General features: G+C 44.1%; 1 protein-coding gene across 1 annotated transcript in view; it reads left to right on the top strand.

The window, feature by feature from the left end:
- The window catches only part of LOC137892443 (receptor-type tyrosine-protein phosphatase F), a 91,055-nt gene that overhangs the window by 41,565 nt on the left and 24,600 nt on the right, over positions 1-24,890 (top strand). Inside the window, exons 11-20 of the mRNA XM_068737563.1 lie at positions 3,874-3,900; positions 6,965-7,082; positions 7,278-7,850; positions 8,614-8,714; positions 9,272-9,519; positions 10,978-11,056; positions 12,137-12,361; positions 18,993-19,147; positions 20,751-20,765; positions 22,835-22,947. Coding sequence (XP_068593664.1) covers positions 3,874-3,900; positions 6,965-7,082; positions 7,278-7,850; positions 8,614-8,714; positions 9,272-9,519; positions 10,978-11,056; positions 12,137-12,361; positions 18,993-19,147; positions 20,751-20,765; positions 22,835-22,947 — 1,654 coding nt within the window. The remainder of the gene's footprint in view (positions 1-3,873; positions 3,901-6,964; positions 7,083-7,277; positions 7,851-8,613; positions 8,715-9,271; positions 9,520-10,977; positions 11,057-12,136; positions 12,362-18,992; positions 19,148-20,750; positions 20,766-22,834; positions 22,948-24,890) is intronic.

The following is a 24,890-nucleotide window of genomic DNA, read 5'->3' as shown; positions in this document are numbered from 1 at the left end:
AGTATTTTTTGTGTGGTTGTCAAGCGACCCAAGTGGCACATCTCTCATACGACTTTATAGTATCGAATTAACATTAAGGTCAGTATGGCCAGTTAGAGCTGAGAATAACTGCAAGTTAGGCTCTGGCTAAATGGTCCACCCTCAACTCCCAAACACAACCCAACGCCTTTGTTTCACAGCAGTATTTCCTGGCAGCTGCTGTTGATGGTTCCTTTTTTATGTGACTGTGAAGTAGAGCGCTTGACAGTCAGGACCGCATCGTTTGATCTGAAAGAAGACAAAAACATGGGGGCTTCTTGTCTTCCTGGAAGTGTTTTGGACATGTGTAGCGTGACTTTATCTTGCGTTATGAATGCTGAACTGAACACGACCCTACTTGTTGTGCAAACAATACTCCCCGCCATGTCTCATTTGTGCCAGGTTCACACAATAAACACGAAGACACGCTGCAATTTGGCGCTCAGGATAGCTCTCATGTTCCAGTTTGATCTCCAGGACACCTCTTAAACTCACCTTTCCCTCCCTGGCAGAAACCTGAATTTCTCCAACCTCCTCCTATTGTTTCCTTTTCTCTTCCTCTCGTGTCCTCTTTTTGCACCCTTCCTGCCTGAGAAGCCGGTTGAGTAATTACCAGAGGCTTGCGTGCAGGTTGGTTACCCTTGATTGAGTCATCTCAACGGATTGTTTTCTATGAGACAGCGCCAAGTAGCCAACCTGCAAGGACCTGCCCGGACGTCATTAAAGACCACACAGTCAGCAGACGCTCCCTTGTCTATGTCCGCTCAACTGGTTTTTAGAACAATCCCTCATTTTCTCACACTTCTTTTCATTCTCGTAACTCAACAACAAGTGGAAAAAGCAGCGCAGATAACATGAGCAGACATGCTCGCTGTTAGATCAACCTTGCAGTAGGCGTTCCAGCTGGCTGAGAAGAGTTCATGACTCATCCTAGACTCATGCAAATCCCACAAATGCACACCTGTAATTGATGAAGAGTAACAGGAAGAAAAAAACAAACAAACAATTTTCTTCCAGTGTTTTTCCTCAAGAATTTACCTAATGTGTTGTGAAATCAGTTCCATATCCACCCTTTCACCTGCATTGAATGCACAGTAAGCCTGCCAGGAGGAAAAAAAAAACATTTTCAAGAGCTCTCACAACATAGCACAAGCTCACCTTAGGCTTCAATCACAAATCTAAGCAGATTTTTTGGCTTGCAGATGCTGTCAAAAATCGCTGTGACCCCTCACCTTGTCTTTGTCTCTCTGTTTCTGGCTCCTTCTCTCCTCTTCACCCTCTCTCAGGGTTAGCTGAAACGCTGGGGGGAGAACTAGGAGAGCCTGCCTGTGCGTGGGCTGTTAAAGCGCCTCTTTTCTTTTCAAGCAGGAGCCCACACAGCGCCCTCATTTCCCTGCTAAATTTAAACCAGAGGCCATGTTAACAGTGTGATGTTATCAACCCCTTTCTAACCATGTTTCTATTAGGAAAGTGGCCTGAACCTGAGTGGGCAACTCCACACCACATAGCCTGCTCTATCCTTGTGTACTCACAGCAACCTATAGGCCCGTGTGTTTATATAGCCATCTATAAAATACATATATATATATTGATTGAGTTTGAAGCCATTAGCCACTGTTTGTGTATCTATACATTTTTTGCACAAGTTTGCCTTTATTCAGCACTGCTTTTCCAGGTTCATTTTGTTTGACCAGTCATGCGTTTTCGTGGTGTGTGTGCGTTTGTGTGTGGAAGCGAGCGAGCGAGGCAATGCCTCACTGCGTCCACGGCCTTCACTGCCTCAGATTGGAGTTGAATGTGAATCGGAAAAAAAAGAGAAAAGAAGCACCTCAGCCCGTTTCACTCCATCAATCATGACAGCTCCTTCTCTTCCACATCACTCGTTCCCCCCTCGTTCCCATTTTTATAGCCACACATCTCAGCCCATGTCATCACATTTGCATTCACTCGCCTGCAAATTATACCGCTCCGTTTTCACAAACGACGCTTATCAGCAATGATGTGTTTTCAGCTTGCGTTGGCATTCGAAATAAAAATGGGGGATAATTTATAATTCTCCCATGGATTTAAGCAGAAAGCAAAAAGCAGTTGCGATAGAAAGGGATTAGGCCCAAGATGAGATAGGAACTCTTGCGAACCTTAATGTGTTCGCTGCTCTGTTGACATACTGAGTGGAGTCGACGGTAAACAAATTAAGCAATTAGGCACGCCGCAAACCGTTGTTCATGGAGTTAAGTAGCAGCTGTTCTTAAATGGTCCTCTTTAGTGCCCCGCTACATCAGGGGAGCATGAGGCAGCATTTTTTTATGCAAGTGTCTCGACCAGTCGCAACTGGGACCCTACAAAGGTTTTGCCTTATGCTTCAGTTAGCAGGTTGTTGATAAAGACCCATCCGAAGGGAGGAGGGCGGAGAACTTTGGTCTTTTGTCTTTTCATATGGCAACAGTCAATGGAGGATGATGAACACGTCTCCAGTGCACAATGAATCAGCGGTGTGTGAGGCTCACTCCCTTTGTTTTGAGAGAGTCTGGAGAGGCCAGAAGGGGAAGATAGGAAAGCAGGAAAGCAGGCAACACTGCTTGTCTTGAAATCATTATTCTACTGTATAAACTTCATTTTCTTCTTCATAAAGGACCAGTTCACCTAAATTACAAAACAATACATTTTATCAATTACCTCTAATGCTAGATGCTAGCTAAAACATATATATTTGGTTTTATTTGCTAAAGTTTTGAGAAACATAACTGCCTCAAGGGCTGAACCACTTGAAGAAAATATCTAAATGCAGTATTTCTTGCCAATATTGCGAGTGAAATTTCATTTCCCAGGCCTGTATTGGTGGTCTACATTAAACTAAGCATAGGCATAATAACATTTCTACAAGAAAAAATGTAATAAATGAATGCAGTAGATTGTGGTTTAGGGCCTCCCAGGGTCATCTTCTTTTCAAACTTTCAGCTGCAGAAAAGTCAACTTAAAAGTTAACTCATCTTTTAATGTCTTGATATTTGACTGATGACTCTTAATGTGGTCTTAATGTCCAGATGTAATTGCTTGCCGCCACCACCCTCACCCACCTCTCTTCCTCAGCCCAGCTTCCTCTCCATTTTGTCCCACATCAGTGTCACCAGTGTCTTCTTTCCTGCCCCTTGTCAGCCAAACCACCCATCAGTGAACTCCCCTGCAGGAGCTGAACTGTGTTGCGAGTTGCTGGTAAACACCAGCAGTTGCGTTCTGCATCGATGGGGTTTGATGTCACAGGGCTAGCATAGCAGCACTGGTAATAGGATTTCACGCTCGGCACCGACGGAGCCCCGCGGCACAGAATGGGCTTTCACTTCCCTCGGGAATCACTTGGCCAAGCACAGTGAGCAAGGAGAACATTTTGAAAACATATTGAAATATAATGAATAAAAGGCTCTACCTCCATTTCTGAAAAGAGGAAATGCTTCAGAGATTCTGCATATTTTATGCTTTATGTCCACCGTGAGATACTTATCATACTGAAGAGTTGTTTTCTGTGATTAAGGAAGAGAGCGTTTTTTTATTTTTTATTATTGGATTCATAGGCAAATGAGAAACAAGGCAGTGCATCGTAAACAATAATGAATTTCTCAACCATTGCTCAACTTGGCTTCACAATTTGTTTGATGCCACTCAACCTGTCTTCATTTCTTTCTTTTTTCACCCATTCACTTCCATCACAATCTCTCCCTCTGTGTTTTTTCTCCTGCATGTTGACACCAACAATCATCAGTCTCTGAGTGAAAAAAAGACAAGTGCTTTTTTTCCTGTTGTGTTGTCTCTGACTCATTTCTCTCCCCATACTGTGTCCTGTGTCTTCTCTCCCATCAGTGGAATATTGAGGAGTCCACCGAGCATGTGAGTAACCCTCATGTGTGCTGCTGGGTTGTCTTGCAGGGCAGGCTATTCTCCCCTCTGCAATTTGGGGGTGCTGTGTGTGCTTGGTTTATGTGTGTGTGTGTGTGTGTGTGTGTGTGTGTGTGTGTGTGTGTGTGTTTATTTCTGTGTAATGCTTGTAATCCACTCGGTGTGATTTCTCGTGAAAGATCATAACCCCATCATAACCACAGCAAGAGACGTGTGTCCTAATGATTCCTGATGTTTATTTTTATGTGTGCGGGACTGATGTTCTGCAGGAGCTACTGCAACCACAAAGCATGAGGATTATTGTCAGCGATGATCGCAAACATTTTGCCATAAGACAAACTCGTAGTAACAGCTAGGCATTCACTTGGATCTGAGGCACTTACTGCAGTGAGCATGGAGCGCTCCCCCCCCCCCATCACCGAGTGTACAGTGCAGTCAAAGGCTGTGTGTCACCATCCCAGTGTGACGCTGACATTAATCAGGCCCGCCTAACCTGCTGTCTCCCTTACTGTTCCAGATGACATGTATATCTGAGTAGGGGAGCTGTGTGTTTTATCAGCGCCACACATCTCCCAAGATTGCCACCAGCCTTTCATGTTCTTTTCATTTGCCTGGATGGCAGCTCGCTGTTCCATGGCTGTCACGCAGCCCTTTGTTATGGCTTATTACCTCCTCGATGTCGTATCGCACTAGCAAAAAATGCAGAAACACTTACTGTTCCTAGTCAGAAATTCAATAGAAACCTGCCAGAATAACAAATAATGTAGTCAGCGTTCAAACAAGGGCAAAGAAGTTGTTTAAAAAAAAGGGTTATTGTTTTAAGCAATTACTTTGAGCAAGTTGGGGTTCAAATTCCCTCTCTCACAGAAAACATAGAAAACTGGTTAATCAATCCAGTGACTGCCTGCAAATGTTTTTTGGGTCACCTGTTTATACATCAACACTGGATGTTTTCTTTCTTCACAAAAGCTCAGATCATTTTATTTATTTTATAGCAGCCCGTTAAACCGAAATCTCTTTGCACAGCAACATGGCCAGATTCCATCAGCGACACCCACATGGCATGAGTCAGGCTTGCCTCCTCTTCCTCTCCTCTTAATGTGTTGATTAGCACCTGACAGACACAAAGCTAGACGCTGTCAGAGGAGGACATCTGCTCACACGTCTTTATTTTTCTTTAGCAGCCATAATTTGGCAATAGCAGTCTGTGCGCCAGACAGATGTCAACAGCAAAAACATTAGCATTTCCTTTTGACCAATGGCATGTTCACAGAGAGTAGGATTTCAGATAATTATTTTTAATTTGAATCAACACAAATGGAACACAACTGAAATGTGCTTCAGCAAAAAAATAACTTCTGAAGCTTATATATATTTACTTAAACAATGCTGCCCTTTTCCCCCTGACATTTTCTACTCAAGCGAGGATAGTAGTGTAGGGAGCTTGTAGAGAAGAATCCATTTCTTTAACTAGTAGACTTGATAATCTCTGTAATGCCCTTTGGTGCTGCTCTAAGCATTTGCTCTGAAGGAAACTTTAAATCCTTGCTTTTTCTATTTCTGCTGAGTTTCAAAAGTGTTACTAGACCCAATTTGACCTTGCCAGAATAAGGAAAAAGATCTCTTTTCGGCTGCCACTGCTGAGACTGTTAAAGCCATTTTGTATGATTAAAGTAATGAGACTTCTTCCATAAAGTTAAAATGGTTTTATGATGCAGTAATTTAGCATTTTCTCCCCTGTCTCCCTTAAAGGCTAGTATGGGAGCACCAAATGTCCCTTAAAGAGAGGGACAGTAAAAAGCATTGTCAAACAGAGCTGCTTATAGAGACCACTGAAGGTTCTTCTATGGTTAGGAAACTAATACTTCATTAGTTAGAGAAACATCATTATGGCAAAGCCGTATAATAATTCCAAGCATGAGAAGTTTGCCCAGAGTTCCGGCAGGAAGGCTTGTAGGCATCGGTGTGTTCGTCCTCTCAGTGGCCCCAGTCTCAAACAGACAACTCCACAATGTGTGCTCAAGCCGCAGGCATTCATTTGTTCTGGGTATGGAGTGTGCGCATGTCTGCGTTTATCATTGTTTACATGAACATGTTTTTTGTCCGTGCATGCTGACTTTAGTGTGTGTTTTATATACAGTATATATTTGCATCAGTGAGTATGTCAATTCACATATGTCTGTTTAAATATGGGCTTTGTTTAAGCTCAGAGTGTTTAATTCCAGCGTGTGTGGGTTTGTTTTTCTGTTCAGACGGATGCAGTCTGGTGAAGTGAGTGCCAGCACTGCAGCGGGTTACCAATAACAGTGTGTTACCTCAGTTGCTGTTGTTGTTTTTTTTACTGCTGTCTGTTTGTTCCTTGCTGTTGAGTTACTGATTTGTTCGACCACCTTAGTGTGTCTGTGTTCTTGAGACTGTTCAATCTAACTTGCATGGGAATCCAGAGGACGATAAATACCAAGAATTTAACTTAAGAATAATTTAAACTTAAGAAAATTAAATACGTAACTTCTGTCTGTCTTTAAGATTTATTAAGAGTTTTTACAATAATTCCCACAGTCAGAAGAGTACAATTTGTGGGTTTTTATAGTCTGCAGTGTAGTGATGATCCCAAGCTCCTCTGGGTATAATGTCATGCTTATCAATGCAGCAGACATGAACACTGATACACTGGTGACGTTCCTGTTCATTTGGTTGGTTGGTTGGTTGGTTGGTTGGTTAATGGGTTCAGAGTGTGCCTTACGATCGGGCCCAGGAGTTTTTCTTGACTAAGAAAAGTTCCTGGTCCTGTTTGTGTGCCTTCAAAACCTTTCTCTATGAAATGCTCACATTTTGTTTCCTATTATAGGCAAATTGATCAATAAACAAGTAGATACAGCAGAGGGTTAAATCTCGTCTTGGTTTATTTTGGTGCTGTGTGATTTGAGGGGATAGGAGCTTGTGTGAGAGGGGTTTTGTTTTGGTTTGTTTTGGGTTTTTTTTGCCATTGAGGCGGTCCCGCTCAGACTCACTGATTCCTTTTAAACTCTGACCTTGTGATTTTTCCATTTTGCAGGAGGCCATTATTGCTGGACTGCACTCTGAAACCACCTACTCTGTCACTGTAGCAGCGTACACCACCAAGGGAGACGGAGCTCGTAGCAAAGCTAAAGTCATCACCACTACTGGTGCAGGTCAGAGTTGGTTTTTATCAAGGTTCTCATGTAAAACATAGGACATGTGTTTACAGAGAGTACTGTGGTATTATCTTTAAGGCTTAAAACTGATAACTTTCCCCAAATTTGGAACTATTAAAATTTAATGTAAGGGTTGTTAAAAATAGGCTCCTCTCACTCATTCTTTTGTTTCTACTTCAATCTTTTTTTCAGTGCCAGGCAAGCCCGCTATGATGATCAACCCCACCAATGGCAACACAGCGCTGATCCAGTGGCAGCCGCCTAAGGAAATGGTGGGTGAGCTGATGGGCTACCAGTTGCAGTACAAGCGCACTGATGAGGAAACCTACACCTCACGCGAGCTAAGAAAGACCGATGACCATTACACTGTCACTGGGCTGCACAAAGGCGCCACCTACATCTTCCGTCTCAGCGCCCGGAACCGCGCAGGCATCGGCGAGGCCTACGTGAAGGAGATCAGCACCCCTGAAAACGTGCCCTCGGGCTTCCCGTTCAACCTTCAAGTCACAGGACTGACCCAGTCCAGCACCCAGCTGACATGGGAGCCCCCGCTGGTAGCCGAAAGGAACGGGAAGATCGTATACTACATGGTTGTGTACAGGGACATCAACAGCCAGCAGAACAGCACAAACCGCACGGCCGACACGCACATGACTATCCAGGGCCTCAATCCTGACACCACCTACGACATCCGGGTGCAGGCGTTCACCAGTAAGGGCGGGGGACCCCTTAGCCCCAGCATTCAGAGCAGGACCATGTCCAATGGTAGGACTCATGGCTGCAATTTATACACAAACATGCCAGAGATGTTTGATTTGAAAACATAGAATCACGTTTTAGTACAGGCACACATAATCGTTATACACTTGTGCAACCTATGCTCACAATAAGTGAGCATATACAGGAACATTATATCACCTGCTTATATTTTGAACAGTATGGCTGACTCTTTTTCTGTCTTTATCAGTGCCCCGTCTTTCTCATCTACCACTCAGTACAGTACAGCACTGTGTTTATTGATTTATAGAGTACTAATCTCATTACACGCTACAGTCACATTACCATGCCTCCTCATCCTCCCACCCATTAGACACAAATCTGCTGCATACCCAGCATGTACCTCCTCATGCATTTTATAATCTTCTATATGTAAGATTTCTTATTTATAACCTGAGTTGTGAGAGATGTCTAGTTTACGACACATGTTGCCACTCCCACTGCCATATACTGTTTATTTGTTGATGATCACAAAGATCTCTGCCTGTTGCGCATGTCTCGTTGTGAACAGGGTTTAATATATGAACCAGGCTTGGGGAGATGAAGGCTATTTTTGTGTGATCTATAACCAAGCGTGAATGAGATTGTTGATGTTCTTTCTACCCCCTGTGGCTTGTCAAGTTTGGTCATAAGGTATCGCCCTGGAATATGCTGTGCAGTAGTGTGAAATTGTATTAAGCGCAGAGATTACAATGTGTGGTGTACAAGATGTCTTACTTGAGATTTTAATCGAAGAATTTTCCCACTCTAGATTTTCCTACCCTGAATTTTGGTGTCAAAGCCGTCATGAAAACTTCTGTCCTCCTCACCTGGGATTTGCCAACAAACTACAAATCCCAAGTACCTTTCAAGGTCAGTACCATGATTTCAGCCATGTACACAAATTGCATAGACATAGATTTTACCTTAATGTTGACGTTTAAACTATGATATATATATACCTGTAAATTTGCTAATTTTCAAACACCAAAATACAATACAACAATGGTAACTGGATTTTCTTTACATATAATTGTAACTGTTTTGCAGCGACACACTATTATATACTGTTAACACTTTCACCAGGGTGTGATGCATTGACTTTGCACTGAAAAATCTGAAAAGCCAGATTCAGGCTCATTTATGAGGTGTAATAATATGTCAGAATTATATTATATCAATTCTCACCCCCACGGTAATGGAGCGAATACAATTTGAAGTGTAAAAAACTATTGGTTGTGCACCAATGGGCAAGTGTGACATTGGAGCACATGAGATGAGGTGTCAGATGAGATGGGTGCCTCCGTAGGACCATGCTGCTTTTGTCCATGTGTGTTGGAGGGAGTTAGAATAGAGTACTGCATTTGTTTGGAGGATCTACATTTTGTGAATTTAATGTTAACTCCAAGTTTTCCCTTGTGTGCTCACAGATCTTGTACAATCAGCAAAGCGTGGAAGTGCAGGGAAACCTGAAGAGGAAGCTGATCGCGCAGCTGCAGCCAGACACAGACTACTCTTTTGTGCTGACAAGCAGGGGCAACATTGCTGGGGGTCTGCAGCAGCAGGTGTCCATCCGCACTGCCCCAGACTTGATCCAGACTAAGCCCAGCACACATCAGGTTCAGGGTGGCAAGATGACCATCAACCTGCCCAAGGTCCAGACCACCACACGTGTCAGGTCAGTACACTTGGAACTGTGTGCACAGGCTAGCTGAGACTCTGGGAATAGATCAATTAGCCTAAGCGGTCCTGTAGCTTCATTTTCATTCTTGGCTGCCACAGTGACCAAGCTTTCTTTTAGGGATCAGTTAAGTGTCTTGTAAACCCCTTTCAGGGACCTATATATTATTGACAGTTAATAGTAGACAATAAATAAATATAATAAATGAAAGATAATAAATGAACACATGAATTTGTACTTGGAATGTGAATATGTTGGGGCTTGTTTGTGACCATGGGCCCCTAAACGGACACGTAGCTGTTATCATTCGGGCGCTAATTCAATTGCAACTCTGAACAACCTTACTTGCAGCAACAGCAGCACAAGTGGCACACTTGTATCTGATCAATACTAAACCTATTTTGAAACTTAAAACTTAAACTTTTAATCTGAGCCAACTTCATGACACAGCGGCTGATGATAATCGAGGCTTTTAACATCAGGTGGAGCTGTATTATCTTTAGACTCAAATTGCTGAGAGCAGAATTGTGCCTGGCCTCGACGAGTATAGCCTTTCCTTCAGACACACACTTACAGACACATCTGAGTAGGGGAGTGCACAGGGTTGATTGGTAAAAAGATTACAGGGCTGTCGGGGCTGGCCAAGCTCCATCTCAGATTGACAGGCAAAGAGCGCAAGCGATTGTGTATGGGAGAGTGGAGGTCTGTGTGTGTAGGTGAGAGAGGGGGGATGAGGAGTCTTGTTATACATGTCTTCTCCCACTCCCAGACTTGACTGACTGTTGAATCACAACGTCGAGGCCTGGAGAGAAGGGGAGAGAAGCAGCTGCTTTCCCTGTCAGCAGCAGCTGATTTTACAAGTGGTTGAATGCCGCAGTGGGGGGAAAACTTTGAGCTGAGAGAAGAGAGGCTGGGGGAGAACACGAGAGAAACAGCAAGAGAGAGCCAACACATAAATAAACGCAGCCACAGATGCTTGTACATTGTGTACCCACAAGCACATTCCTTCACTAGTTACCTTACTCCTTAGTTTGACCCTAACCTCCTAAATGTCTTACTGATGTCTTTCTATTTTTGGTCTTTTTAATGATAGCAGTAAAAGAACACACACGAGTTGTCACATAGCTGGTCCTATTAACCTAAGGAATCCTACGGGGATCTCTATAAGCTGAAGGCTCATCTCGTTGGAATAGTGTTTGTTCCAGTCTACATGGCAGATGTTTTTAGTGATTAGCCATTAATTGGAGAATGCAGTGCCAATCTGCTGGTGTTCGACCTTGGTAGGACCCGCTTGTGTACCACTCAAGTTTTGAATTCCACCCAGCAAGTCTCACAGCGAAAGTATGTCTTACTAAATGTTTTGACTGTGTTATTAATGCGCTTGGCCCGCTTTGATCTCAGCGTGTATTTGCTTCAGTCAGTCTCTCTTTACACAAGCTTTATTTTTCTTGGCAGGTGGTACTACATAGTGGTGGTGCCGGTGTCTCAGTCAACCCGGCGGTGGAAGAATCCAGACGAGATGGACCTGGACGAGGTGAGTGCCAGCCGGTGGCTGATATGCTAATGTGCCAGGTCACGGGTCACCAATAGCATCTCCCGTTCCAACAGGGTAGGAAGACACTGGTTGTAGCTAATTAGCTCTACCCTCCTGGGCTCAGGGAGGGGGGGGTGGCAGGGCAGAGAGATTTTAAACAATGACTCACTCGGGCAGGTGGGGAATGTCCTGATTGGACGCCAGGTCTGCAGACAGTTCCCATCTGCTGAATCCAAGTGCACAAAAGTAAATAGAATAATCTTATTTAGCTATTAATGTAAATGTTAAGCGAGTAGCATATTTCAAAACAGTAATTAAGAATAACTGCTTTTATCCACATTTTTCTCTCTAGTCCTAATAGTCATGGTTTGGCATCTCCAAACAAAGTTTTACATAAGGTATTCAAATGAGGATAAAGATTTATGACTGCTTTATTATTCAATTGAATAAAGGTCTTTCTTGTCCCCAAGAGAATAGAAGCTAAATGACATGCCTAAGTATTAATAGCATCATTTTTAAGTAAACTGCGAGGCTCGTTGGTTTGGATCGCTATTGTTCAAGCTCCCTGAAGAAATAGCAGAAGAGACCAAGAGAGGGAGAGAGATGGGACTCCCTGAGTCATTAAACATTAAGCAGGCCATTGTCTCCTCCCTCCGACATAATGATTTAATAAAGCTACATCTGGAGTAGCACACGAGACATCACTGACAGAAAACAAAATGCTGCTGAAAACACAATGGCACAGTGCTGTGTGCTCCTGCTCATTTATTAAGCCGGCTGGCAGTCATGCTGAGATCGTGTGCTGGAGCAAGCGCTAATTGCTCACTTCGTAACTTGGCTGCATTGTTTGCAAAGTTATATCACTGAGCAAAGGGCATTTCAGCTTTGTGGATTCATTATCTCTTATTTGGAAGCATACTAAGAACCAGACCTGCATATATAGTGTGAATGTTTGTTAGTTTGCTAGTACCTTTACTAATATTTTTTTCTCATAAAGGAGATCAGAGGTCAGGGTCCTACTCACTTTGACTCTTTGTTTACCAGACATGACCATAACCTTTGCTCTCTATGTTCTCACAGCTGCTCAAGTCAAGTGAAGGCCCTGTCCTGAGGCGCCGGCGTCACCTGGATTCCTCCAAGCCGTACATTGCTGCCAAGTTGGCCTCACTGCCGACCACCTTCACCGTGGGTGATGAGAAGAGGTACAACGGCTTCTACAACAAGCCGCTGACCAGTTCGCAGGAGTACCTCTGCTTCGTCGTGGCTCTGCTCAGATACGATGGAACTGACACCACTGCTAATTATGTAAGAGACACACGCATGCATTAATTAACATTTCCATTTGCTGATTAAGGACTGACAGCATAACTCAAGGCAGTTTTTTTATTTCTGAGTAAAGGCCCCTCTAGGATTTGAAATTGAGTTTTGCCTGAGCCTGTTCTGTATATTTGTACGTGTCACCTTTTCGTTTTTTCGTACAAACTATTTCAGTTAATTACCCTTCCGCTGACTCTAACCACGCTGCCCATCAATCGTTTCCAAAATGGCAGAGGCAAGCCAAACTGTTGTTGTTTTTACTACCACTTGCCCTTTAATACGGCCGCCTCTAAAAGTCATTGCAGTTTGTCCTGACAACTCCCTTATCAGTCGACAATGACATCAGAGATCTAGCTTTGCCATTTCAGCAGCCAGCAGGGCCTCACGCAGATCTCTTCACAATGCTTATACAAGACTCAGGGCTTTTTAGGTGGAGGCCCCATGCAGTTGTCAAACAGCACTAGCGCGGAGGCCCCGCTCTCCATGGGATGGTCTGGGGTAAACTTCACTGCAGGAAGGATGAGAGTCTGCGATTGCTCTGGGCTCCTCCACTTCCCGGGACATGCATATTCAGTAGCTGGGCCACAGGCAGCCACAGAGGGAGAGAGAGAGCGAGTGATGTCCGAAACCAAATCCCAGACTTTTCACCTATTTCTTTCTCTTCTCTCTCCCCTCTCAGCTCTTTTTCTTTTGTGCTTCTCTGTGTCTCTCTCCCTCTCCCTATCTTTCTTGACCGTGAAGAGAGCAGAGGAGATTGATTATTGTGGCTAGAGTTAAGAGGGAGACGAAGGCCTGGTCACATGGCCTAGGGAGTCTCTAAAGCAGGCCTGATTCCCTTGAAATACTGCTTTAAATGTCCCTAAAGCCCCCCACCCCCCACTAATCCCCCACTCCTTCGCTCTTAGAAGGGGAGGGAGGTGCAAAGGAGGCTATAGTGGGCAGCCATGATACAGTTGACTTCAAAGGAAATGCTTAAACCCCATCGCTGCACAACACTCTCACTGCACCTGCCAGACACACCAGCTCGGATCAGCGGCGCTCAAGATTTGTCTTTTTCTGTGTACTCCCCCTCCTTAAACTGTGTAGCACCCTCCCACCTTAAAACTAAATCGCTTTCATTAATCAGGCTTCACTCACACGGTGAGTCAATCAGTGTGCTTACTTTCACTTCAGTAACCTGGTTATTGACTCCTTTCTGCAATTATCTCGTTCTTTAAACTTCTTGCAAACAAGACACCTGAATTCCTTCCATCCCTTATCTGGGTTAAAGGTTTACAGGAACTACATTGCTTTTAAAAACACTTTTTATCGACCATGTATGAAGTCCTACATGGTTCTAATGTGCACATGTGCATGACAGTGACTTAGTCTAGTCAAAGATGTTGTCACTCTGAAAGGGATTAAAGAAAAGATCGTCACTCGCTGCAGTGCATCCTTGTACCCAAAAATAATGATATATAGTCAGACTTACGAGACGTTGACATCCACTGCTGAACAGAAGACTGTGTGCGCACATAGAAAGGAAAAACTTTCTTCAGATTCTGCAGCATCGTATTGTGTCACAATTTCCCTCAAAAGATGCCATCCTTGATTCAAAAATACAGTAGGGAATAGGAATGAAATCCGATAACTGACCTGCTGAATATAGTAAACACAAGATTCTCAGTAACAAGATTACTGCACTGCATGTGAACACCGTGATTTCCTCATTCCTCCCTGTAACCTGGTTTCTTGTCTGAATGGAAACATACTGAATTCTGAGCAGGTGACTAAAGACAGGCTGTCATTGATCGCCGCACAAATCCCCTAACCACACTCTTTGGGAAACTCAGATACCACAGCAGTGTTTGTTTTTGTCACCCCCAATGCGGCACTTGCAAACGTTTATTACCAAACACAACCGGCTACAGAAGGTAAAACGCGCAGCGAGATCGAGCAGTTGGCAGAAGCTGCCTCAAGCAGGATCTTCACCAGACCCAGGAGAATAAGACAACAAGTACTGAAGTAAATGACTTGTGTCTTTACTACACTTCCTCGCCGCCACCCAAACTCCCTTAGCGTAGATCAAACAGGACCGCCAGGGCTTAATAAGCCCTCGTATATCAATGGCCACGAGCAGCCAGCAGTGGTTGGAGGGAAGAAGAGAAGGAAGGAAGGCAAAGGGGGATGAGAGAGAGAAAGAAGAAGAGAGTGTGCCTTCATGTCTCCCCAGCACCCAAGGCAGATAAACAAGCCGGGGGAAGTGTGAAATGGGATGATAGATGCTGGGTGTGTATAAACAGTATCATTTAATGCAAGAAGAGAGTGAGGGAAGGAGGTAGCATGAAATATTGTGTGATGGGAGACAGAGGGGAGGGGTGGTGTTGGAGAGAGGAAAAGAGGAAAGCAACGTTTTTGTCTCGTGTCCCGTCCAGCCTGTGAAGAAAGTGAACTGGTGGCAGAGGAGGAGATTGCGCTAATGTGTGCTTTTCTTTTGATAAGCAAGAGGTGAGCTTATAGCGTCGAAAGAATGGAGTGTTCAAATGTGTTTGCCACAGTTTTCTGTTTGCAGTGTTATTCAGGCATTTATATTCTACTCACTCAACAAGAATTGGCTTTGTAGCACTAATTCTGTTGGTGCTCTGGGCTCAAAACACCCTTAACATGGAACACTGGCTTCTTTCAAAATGCAAAAAGCTTTGACAAACAATATCAAGGAAGAATTATGAAAACAAGATTCTAGCAGAAAGTATAAGCACATTCAAACCCAAGTTTTCACCAAGTGTAGTAGGAATGCAGACAACATCGATGGGATTCTCTGTTCAACTGTGCCATGTCAGTGACGCTCCTAGAGGCGTCCCCCTCAAGCAATCCCTCTAGATATCTGGATGTTTGGTATTCAGCTAGAGAGGGAGAAGTGCGCTTTCTGGTGCTGAATGGGGAAAGAGGGCATGTGAGGGAAGATGGAGTGGAGGAGAAAAAAAAGTATGAAAGGAGAACTACAGAACAAAGGAAGAGGGTCATCGTACAGGGAGGGCTAGGCCCTGCAGCCACATTTCTGTTCCGTATAGATAAAGGCATACTCGCGCCTACTCTTTTCCTCTCACTTTTTGTGCCTCCATTTTTTTTGTTTCCATCTCTTGCCCTCCTTCTGCCCCATCTCGCTGTCGTTCCCTGTGTCGTGCAACAGTGAGGAGAGTGTGGGCTCCTCGGCCTCCCTGGGGAGTCAGAGTGAGCGGCAGATACATAATGGTGTCTTTGCATGTTTGTTTGTTTGTCTGGTGCTCAACCCTGCGGCTTATTTAAGCCACTTTTGGAGAGACATGGAGCTTGCGGGGTCAACGACGAGTTGGAATAAATGTGCCTGTGCTGCGCTCAGGGGATGGCGGAGCAACGGCTGACTTGGGAAGCTGTGCAGCCCACGGGCCAGATAGCTGACTCGATATACTGCTACTACATAACACCTCTGCCTCAGTCTCTCTCTTTCTCTGTCTCCTCGCTCTCTACCATCTCTCATCACCCTCTCTCTCTCTCTCTCTCTCTCTCTCTCTCTCTCTCTCTCTCTCTCTCTCTCCCTGACAAACACTTACAATCATACATACACTCTCTCAGCGGATGCTACCTTGACAAACACACACACACACACACACACACACACTCGTGGAGGCTCAGAGAATCTTGAAAAAAGGCTCAGAAAAACTCATGAATGCACACACACACACACACACACTTTTACTCACATTTGTTGACAGTCTTTGCACGCAATCAAACACCTTCTCTTTCTCTCACTGGTGGAGGCACACGTGTACCGTCACAAGCAAATACAGTCATTCACTCATAATGCTTACAGTTGTATACTGTGTTCAGTATCTGCAATGCAGTAATAATACTCACAATCACAGTCATTCACACACATGTCTCTTCTTAGTAAGGAAAGGGTTTAATAAAATGTTGTCAAATATGAATTTAATATCTTATTCACTTTCTGAATTTGATCATGAAATCTATTTGGGTTTGGTTGTCAACATATTAATGCAGCTTTAGTTATACATAACTAAAAAGATCAATTGAGATCTGACAGAGCTTTAGATTTGAGTGACAGATTGATTTCCGTTCACAACCTGAAAAGGAGATCTGAGCAGCATGTGAGAGGGGAGTTTCTATGTCTACCTATCTTCAGCTGTGTACAGACACCCGGCTTAAGCAGACAAAAGACAAAAATCGTCTCTTTGTCCGTAATGCAAATTGACACATTCAATCGATCGTCGGCTGAGGTTAAAAAGGCAAAGCCTGCCACCTGAATATTATATTCGTTGGTACTTTATGTACATGGAGCAGACCCTGCCTCTCACATACACAAACCCGCCCATGTCCGCTCTGTACACGTACACATTCACTGACTCAGAGTGGTAAGACACATACACATTCAGTTGCTTTTATGTCTCTCACTGTCTCTGACTCACTCACTTTCAGGCTCACACATTCCTTCACTGCACCATCGCTCCATTGTGATAGCACTCTGCGAGGCATTAGGAGCTGCGTGACTGAGCTTTTATCAGATATTATGGCCGTTCAAATGGATGATCCCAGTACTTTGCCGTGACCAACAGACAAAAAGCCCTCTCTTTTTGTTCATCCCTCTCCTCTCGCTCTTCCTCCCTTATCCTTCACTGAAAGCACAGCTGCAATCATTTGTTACACTACGGGGGGAAAAAAAAGTTTTTTTTCCCAGGATTCCCTGCAGGGCCACATCCTACAGCCTTTTTTTGGGCCCTCCCGAAGGAACAGGAAGCCTTGTGGCGTCGTCATATCAGCAGTGTCCCGCTGCTGTGCCGATTCTCATTGTTTGTAGATAATAGGTTCCTCCCAAAGGCACACAGAACAGGAGAGAACCGGGCTCATGAGCCTGGTGTGGCTATCTGTGTGAATGAAGACAAATGAAAAACATGGCTGCTGTAATATAAAAATGCGAATCTTTTTACTTTTCTACTTGCGTTATCTTGAGCCTGTGCCTAATATCGGAGCGCGCTGGTTTGCACGCACACGACTGAGACATGCTGTAACACTCACACACCCATACTGTACATTTTTCCGGCAGTTGCCCAAGAGTGAGAGAGATAACAGAACTATATGACGGAAAGCAGGACTCTTTGAGCTCATCTCTGCTTATCTTTCCAATTAATATCTGCCTGGGCACCGAAGAGCTGGCTGCTGTGCGGCTAATGATCCGGATTACTGCTGCCTGCCGCCCCGCCACTCCCTCTGCATGCTGGGAGCCCAATTCCTTTCAAGGGCTGCGATCTGTCACCCATGCCCCTCCGCACCCCCCCCCCCCCCCAGGACCTGCATCTCCCATCGTCATTCAATAGGAGGCACGCTGAGCACTAATGACAGATGCCTCACTCCTCCCTCTTTCTCTTTCTCATCTGTCTCCGTGCTCTTGTGCTGCTCTTTTAGACACTTTTTTTTATACACCATACTGGGTCACCATGCACCCACTGCTCAGAGGCAGACTCACACACACCTCCACCCATCCCTCCCTCCTCCCCTCCTTCATTTGAAGACGAAGGAGCATGGAGATGTCTCATTTACAACCAAGGTGGAAACGCACCCTCACCGTCACATCCTCCTCCTCCTCCTCTTCCGTCACGGTGTGAACACTAATGAAGAAGAGATGAGTCCTCTCCTGTGCCCCCATTTATCTCAGCGGCCAGGGGACATGCACACTCATCCCCGCCTTTCTGTCTCTGCCTCTCTCACTCTCCTGTCTCGCACTTGCTCTGTCATCATCTCCAACGTTATGCAATGCTTTAATAGAAACAACACTTCATTAGCCAAGATGGTTATTGTTTTTGGGAGAGTGTTTTTTGAGTTCGGTCGATTGCTTTATGTTTTTGTTTTTTTACCTATTTCTAGCATGAAATAACTTGGTTCTCACTCAAGGTGCCCGAAACAAAAAAATTAGCAGTCAGACATTGTGATTCCCTTTCCTTATCAAAGTAAATAATATATATAATATAATATATATTTTTATATGTTTCCAACATTGTTACATTAGCTACAGAAAATACAGTATAATAAATGTCTGTTATTTCCCTTTTTTGATTATTTCTCTTATTTCTTTCTTAATTTAAGAATATCAGAGGCTGCTTGTTAGCTTTTCTATCATTGTCTGCCAATTGTTTGCCACTTCTCAAATGTATGAAAGGGAACTGTATAACCTCTATCCTTTTGTAATGTAAGCATCTTCATGAAAAAAACAATAATTCTTACCTTGAGTCTGTATGTTGGAAATGTTGGTGTAAAAATAAACACCCGCAGTTCTTCACCTAGCTAGTATACTTTTTGAAAAATATTCAAAAGTTGTTTGAGACCAACTGCGTACATATCATTGGAGACTTCCTGTGGTTCCTCTATAATTAAAAACTCTTAATATAGAATTTACCTTGACATCATGCTAACATGGTTGTTCTTTCAATTTCATCTCATTTACCTGTGATGTGTGGACTGTTTTTGACTTCTAAGGAAGTCTTAACCCCCTTACATTTAGATAGGAAGAGAAAACCTTGCATGCATCTTATAGCTCTGAAGTGACTTGACTCTCATGCACCTGCACTTTCGCTCTTCTCTTCCCTTACAGATGACATTTTCAGCCAGTCCCTACTCGGACCCAATCCAGGTCACAACAACTTTGCCTCAGGGGATGGAGCAACCCGAAATGTTGTGGGTTATGGGCCCAGTGCTGGCTGTGGTCCTCATCATCGTCATCGTCATCGCCATCCTGCTCTTTAAGAAGTAAGAGGCTGTTCTCAGACATTCTCCACTGTGTTTGTGTCAGGTTATACTGCAGTGACACTTGTGGTTGTAGGTTTCCTTTGGTTGCATCAGGAATGGTAATGAGACATACTCCCCTCTGTCACTTGCACCATGCTGCTCACACACACCAAACTGTAACATTCAATTTCCTTACCATAATATACAGTGTGACGGGATAGGAAGCAAAAGCGAATTGATTTGTCTTTCAGAAAATCCTCATTTCTCCCCAAAAGCTTTTGGCCCAGTTGGTCGTTTTAACAGCACTATGTGAAGTGTCAGTTGAAATGGCAGCTGACATTGCCTCCCTAATGAAAAGCACAGCTTGGCTGTCAAAAACCCTTAGTTAGGAGTGAGAAATGTGTTTTGGCCAACATCATTGGTCATTTCAAATAAGAAACAGAAGGCGACAGAGGGCTTAACTAAAAGCTCAGTCAATATCTCTTAAAAGCCCTTCAGCTGCCCTCCGTGGATACACGCAGGGCAATAAGGTGCTGGGGAGGTACGGCTGAATGGATAATGATTGAACTAGAGCCGAAACCATTTGTTCATTAGTTTTATTTATCAAATATAAACATACAGCCAAACTATGACTAAACTGCTACTTTTCTATTTTTTATATCTCTTCAAACTGAATATGTTGGGGTTTTATCAAACAGATGACAGAGAAGTCAATAAAAAAAAAAAAAAATAAGGCTGCATCCTACGATTCTTTTTGGTTTCGAATAAATCTGACAATTATTTTCCCAAATATATTTTTTTTAATTTAAACTTGACTTTAAAACACTCCTCTGTGACCGAAATTTGAAATGTCCGTCACAGTATCCTAGAGCTCAAATGTCTTGTTTTGTCAAATAGCAAACATTTTACTACAATGAAAGGACCAAGAAAAGCAGCAATTATACAACATTATAAAATAGTCTTTTTCACCTCTAGTCTTCGAGATGTTTAGTATTAAACAACAGAGGAGACAGTAGGAATGACAATGTGGTTTGGACACTCTTAAAAATACCATCCAAAGGGGAATTAATTGTTTGACTGATTGAGTTCAACCTCCCTATCTTCTCCTGATGGCACCATTACAAAATCGCCATTCCACATCATACAGTACCTATTCTCCAACCTGCCATCCACTGCCTTGCCGACTGCTGTGTGGCCGCCATCTCTGCCAGACTGGTTAATAATAGGCCTTGAGACAGCTCGCTGCTAAGTAGCACATCCTCTGTCTGGAAGTTCTTTCTCCATGTCGACACAAATCGACAGGAGGGACTGTGGGGAGGTGGCTGTGTGCCCTTTTCACTGTGGACTGGCAGTAAATGTGCAAAGGAATAATCACACTCTAGCTCTGGTTGTTATTGCTACCTGCATATTCGCCAAGACCAATATGAGCAGTGAACAATGATGAGGTTATTCTTAAAAGTCTCCAGCGAGTATTAAGACAACTTTTTCTGCTGTGCTCTCAAGATATCGTGTACATTTTTGGAAGAACTGGTTTTAGCTCAGAAAATAGTAGAGATTTAGAAGAAATAAGGTCCATATTGATAACAATTAATATGCCCCTCTCTCTTTTTGCTCTCTGTGAAAGCAGCAAACAGGAAAGGTGGGTACTGTCACTGTTAAAGCAGACACAACCTCATCTTTCACCACCCAAGTCCCTTTCATTTGTGTTGTGACATTGGTGGTATTCATAAGCTCTTTAGGGGTTGCAGGGTCAGCTTCCTCTCAGCTCTGGCTTTACACAAAAACATCCCTTCAAAAAGAAATAAAAGGAAACAGATTTAATCTGATTTGTTCCACTTTACAAGACATGAGAAGTAGCTGACTTTGCAGCCCTTTATAACTGGGGTTAAAGGAACCCCCAGGTCCCGTCCGTGTACCGGTGCATGCTCCACATCTACTGCCAGTGATCCTCCTCAGATCATCCTGTCTGCCCTGGTTTGTCTCCGTGCTGTGTTTCATTATCCAGCCAGTGTCAGCGCGCCCCTTCAGGAGTGGCCTCATCTGAATATGCCAAGGCATCACCTGCTGCTGAATGGGCCATTGTGAAGGAAATGCCAGATGGGGAAACTGCTGAAAAAGAAATGTTCCCATCTTTTGAGCTGACATTTTCCACCGAGACCCACTCCTCCACTTTTAGCCCATTCCCCCCCCTCTCCCAGCTTCCTCGTGGCAGGAGTCTTAACAAAGGGCCCTGTTCTACCCTCATTAAGCGCACCCTGTACAGCGCACACACTCGCACTGTGTGTGTAAGTGTGCATGTACTTACATTCTCACACGTCTTAACTCTCACTTTTAGTCTAAGATGAATAACCCCATTGAGATTGCTGCCATGTTTACTTTAGCCCAGCACCAAAGTGTGATGTCGATTGGCATCTGATTTGGTCAGAGGGAGAGGTGAGGGATATGGAGAACAGATTTGCAGATGCCCAGCTCTTCCACCCCTCCCCCTAGTCCAGCCCAGCACCAGCAGTGATGTCTGGGAAAACCGGATACGGTCTGGCTCAGCTCTCGGCTGGAGAGGAAAAGATGCTTGTCATAGATTAGCCGTCACGCTGCTAGCATTAGCTTAAGCCCCCGCAGCATAAGATAACAGGTGGCGGTGAGGCCCAAGCCCCAGCGGCTGAGGTGGGCCGGGTTAAAACTGTGTGTGCACCACCAGCTTTATGTATTCCCTCCACGCATGGCTTCAACAGAAGGCCTTGCTCCTGCCTAAAACCCGCGCTCGCCACTTACAAATGGAGTGCAATGAGATGTGAAATTTCCACAGGGCGCCCTGATGCTTCCTTCCGCCCATTTCCATTTGCAGTCAGAAGGCTTGTGACTCTGCAGCTGTATCCGTGTGAGTGTGTGTAGTTGTGAAAGTGAGAGAGGTGGGAAAACATACATCTGTGTGTGTATGGCAACAGATGCTGGCTGTCTGAACATTAGAATACAGGCAGGCTGCGTTTTCTGTTCCTCTCTCCGCCTGATGGACAAAGCCACGGTCGACTGAGCTGAGCCAGTGCGAGCTGCGCTGTTCTGTTCTGCGCTATGCTAGACTCAGCTAGGCCGGGTCTGGCAGTGCAGGTGCTGCAGAACCGGTCTAATTACCCAGTGTTGTGCCACCCAGCTGATGAGCTAATTACAGCATCCGCCTGTTTTTCTCTCAATCTGGAAAGCCAGTAAACACAATGTGTTGTTAGCACACACACACAGCAGCAAAAATCACACATTTAAATCTATGCTACACTCAAACACAAGCTCATGAACACATTCCCACACAGCAGCTGTCACCTATCCAGCAGCAAACAAACCCAACCTAGCCCACTCCAGGAAAATAATGGCATTTCTTCAAACACATTAAAATCCAGTTGGCAAACTAATGGGGGTAATGCCCTGGTACCTACCTAGTGTCTCTTGAATTACTGGTCCTCCGAACTACTTTCGAGAACCACTAACTATGCCATTAACCTCATCGAGTGTGCAACACAGTGAAAATATACGCGTTTCCTTCAGTCCTTTGTTTTTGAACATAAAGACGAAACATTTCTGTCATTCTTTATCATCTTGTCATTTCCACTTGCAGTTAGTTTTAGCAATTGTCGGCTAGGTTACATCTCCTGTATTAAGCATGTAGGTGGTGTTGGTATGATGTGGTTGACACCATACTGTCTGTTTTTGCCCCCTCAGGAAGCGGGCATCGCCCCTACCCAAAGATGACCACTCTGGTGGGGTGAAAGACTCCCTGCTGGCCAACTCCTCTGACCCCGTGGAGATGAGAAGACTCAACTACCAGACCCCAGGTAATAAACTCTCTTTGTTCTGCTTTCCCTCAGCAACTGCTCTACAATGAACTTCTGGGTTCATGTCGTATGGGATGGGTGGTAGATGTTGACAACTTGTTAGTTGTGTGAGGAATTGAATACTGTGAAATTAGGACAATATCGTATTCATCGTAATTAGGACTTGGATCTTGACATGAACACTATTTATTAGTCAGAAACATTGGTAAGTTCGAAAAGTTAGCTGTTTTATTATATTTGTTATATACTGTGTGGATGTCTGTACAGTAGTACAGTGTGTGCATTTTAATCAGGTGCGCAGGTTCAGTCAATGTTTCTTTCACAAAGAATTATACAAAAATGTATATATATTGTGATTGACAATTTGAAATTCCAAAATGAAAATCCTCCCTGAAATTGATCAGATGATCCTATCTTCTACGCTGAAAGAAAATATCTTAAGGGATTCTTACTTTTAATATTGTTTCCTAATATATGTATTTTCAAGTTTTTTTTCTCAAATGGTGTAAATTGCATTTTGGAATGATTTTTCAGCCTTTCCAAAAGCAATCTACTTCTGCAATGAACGCCTGCCTTCTTGTTCTTTTGATGGATCTCTTGTTTATTAGGGCTTTGTGGCAGATGTTGCCTCGTGAAATTCCTGTGTCTTGCTTATTTATTATTTATCCTCAGGCTTAAAATCAGACCAGTTCTCAAAAAAATGGTCAGTAAGAGAAAATAAACAAATCATGTTCACCATCGTAGCTCTGGATGGAGTCGGGCCGAGTGAATTCACATTCCATCCACGTGCGGTGTGGGGGGGGTGTCAGGGTGCCAGCCTTCTTCCTTTTTCTTCCTGATCTCCTCCTTCCTCCCCTGGTCCTCGCTCCTCCTCCTCCCTCCATGAGCTCCTTTCATTCCTCCTAGCTGGTAATGAGTCCTGCTGCCTCTGATGTCAAGGTGAGCCAGGCGGAGGGAACAATGGAGCTGAGAGAAAATGTCAACCCTGGTGCACGCGCGCTTCTGCTCTTTCTGTGTGTTTTCTGTGTGTGTGCGTGTATCCCTTCTCACGGGTTATTAAAGATCTCGTTTGCCGTACACACAGATACACACACGCACAGCCCCTTTGAACCCCTGCAGAGGAATTAAGCAGCGCTGCCGCTCTGAATGAGTCCTGGTCTCTCGTCCTCCCACTCCACCTCTTTCCTCTTTTGTCTTCCATTTCCCCTTGTAGGGTAATCTCTCTCTCTCTTTCTCTCACTCTCTCACTCTCTACGTCAACATTTCTCTCCTTCTTTCTCTCCCTTTCCACCTCGCTGTTTTGCTTCAAGAGTGATGATTATCAAGAATCACCATGGCTGAGTCTAGCTTGTGAAAACGTGTGAGACTCCAAGGTTGAGCTGAGCGAATATTGAACAGTCCTTTCCTTTGTCCTCTAGCTCTTTCTCGCTTTGATTCACCCACAGAAGGTGAACATTCCTGCTCTGATTCTGATTGTTGTAAAGTGGTCTAGCCGATTGCAGCTCATGTCTCCAGCATGTTGGTTTGTTAGACTGACTTTGGCTGCACCTTTTGGCACTTCAGCAGCAGGCGTTCTATGAGAAAGTGACCTGGTTTATCCTCAGCAGACCTGGTTCAGATAGTATTTGCAACTACCAAACTGAGATCCCTTGTGTTTGACACCTCAGATAAAGCATGTAGTGCAATTCACACTAGATATTTACAGAGGAGTATTTTAATGTGCAATGAGGGGATATCACCAACATTTCTGGTGCCCTCACTTTTCGTTTACCTCCAAATAAAGTGGTTACGGTCATCGGTCCAAACTTGTTTACAACCTGTCGTAAAACCACTCACAGCTTTTAGGATTAAAAAGCGGTCACAGTCGATTTCCATCGACATGATGGCCAAAACAATGAAAGCACACACAAGTTCTAATAAAGGGAATATTTCCTAAACATATA

The sequence above is a fragment of the Cebidichthys violaceus genome, unplaced genomic scaffold (genome assembly GCF_023349555.1).
Source record: "Cebidichthys violaceus isolate CVI_PGR_0920_01 unplaced genomic scaffold, fCebVio1.0.p SCAF_8, whole genome shotgun sequence".
Classification (NCBI taxonomy): domain Eukaryota; kingdom Metazoa; phylum Chordata; class Actinopteri; order Perciformes; family Stichaeidae; genus Cebidichthys; species Cebidichthys violaceus.
Note: the sequence above shows the minus strand (reverse complement) of the source record. Positions and strands in the feature narration are given on the sequence as shown.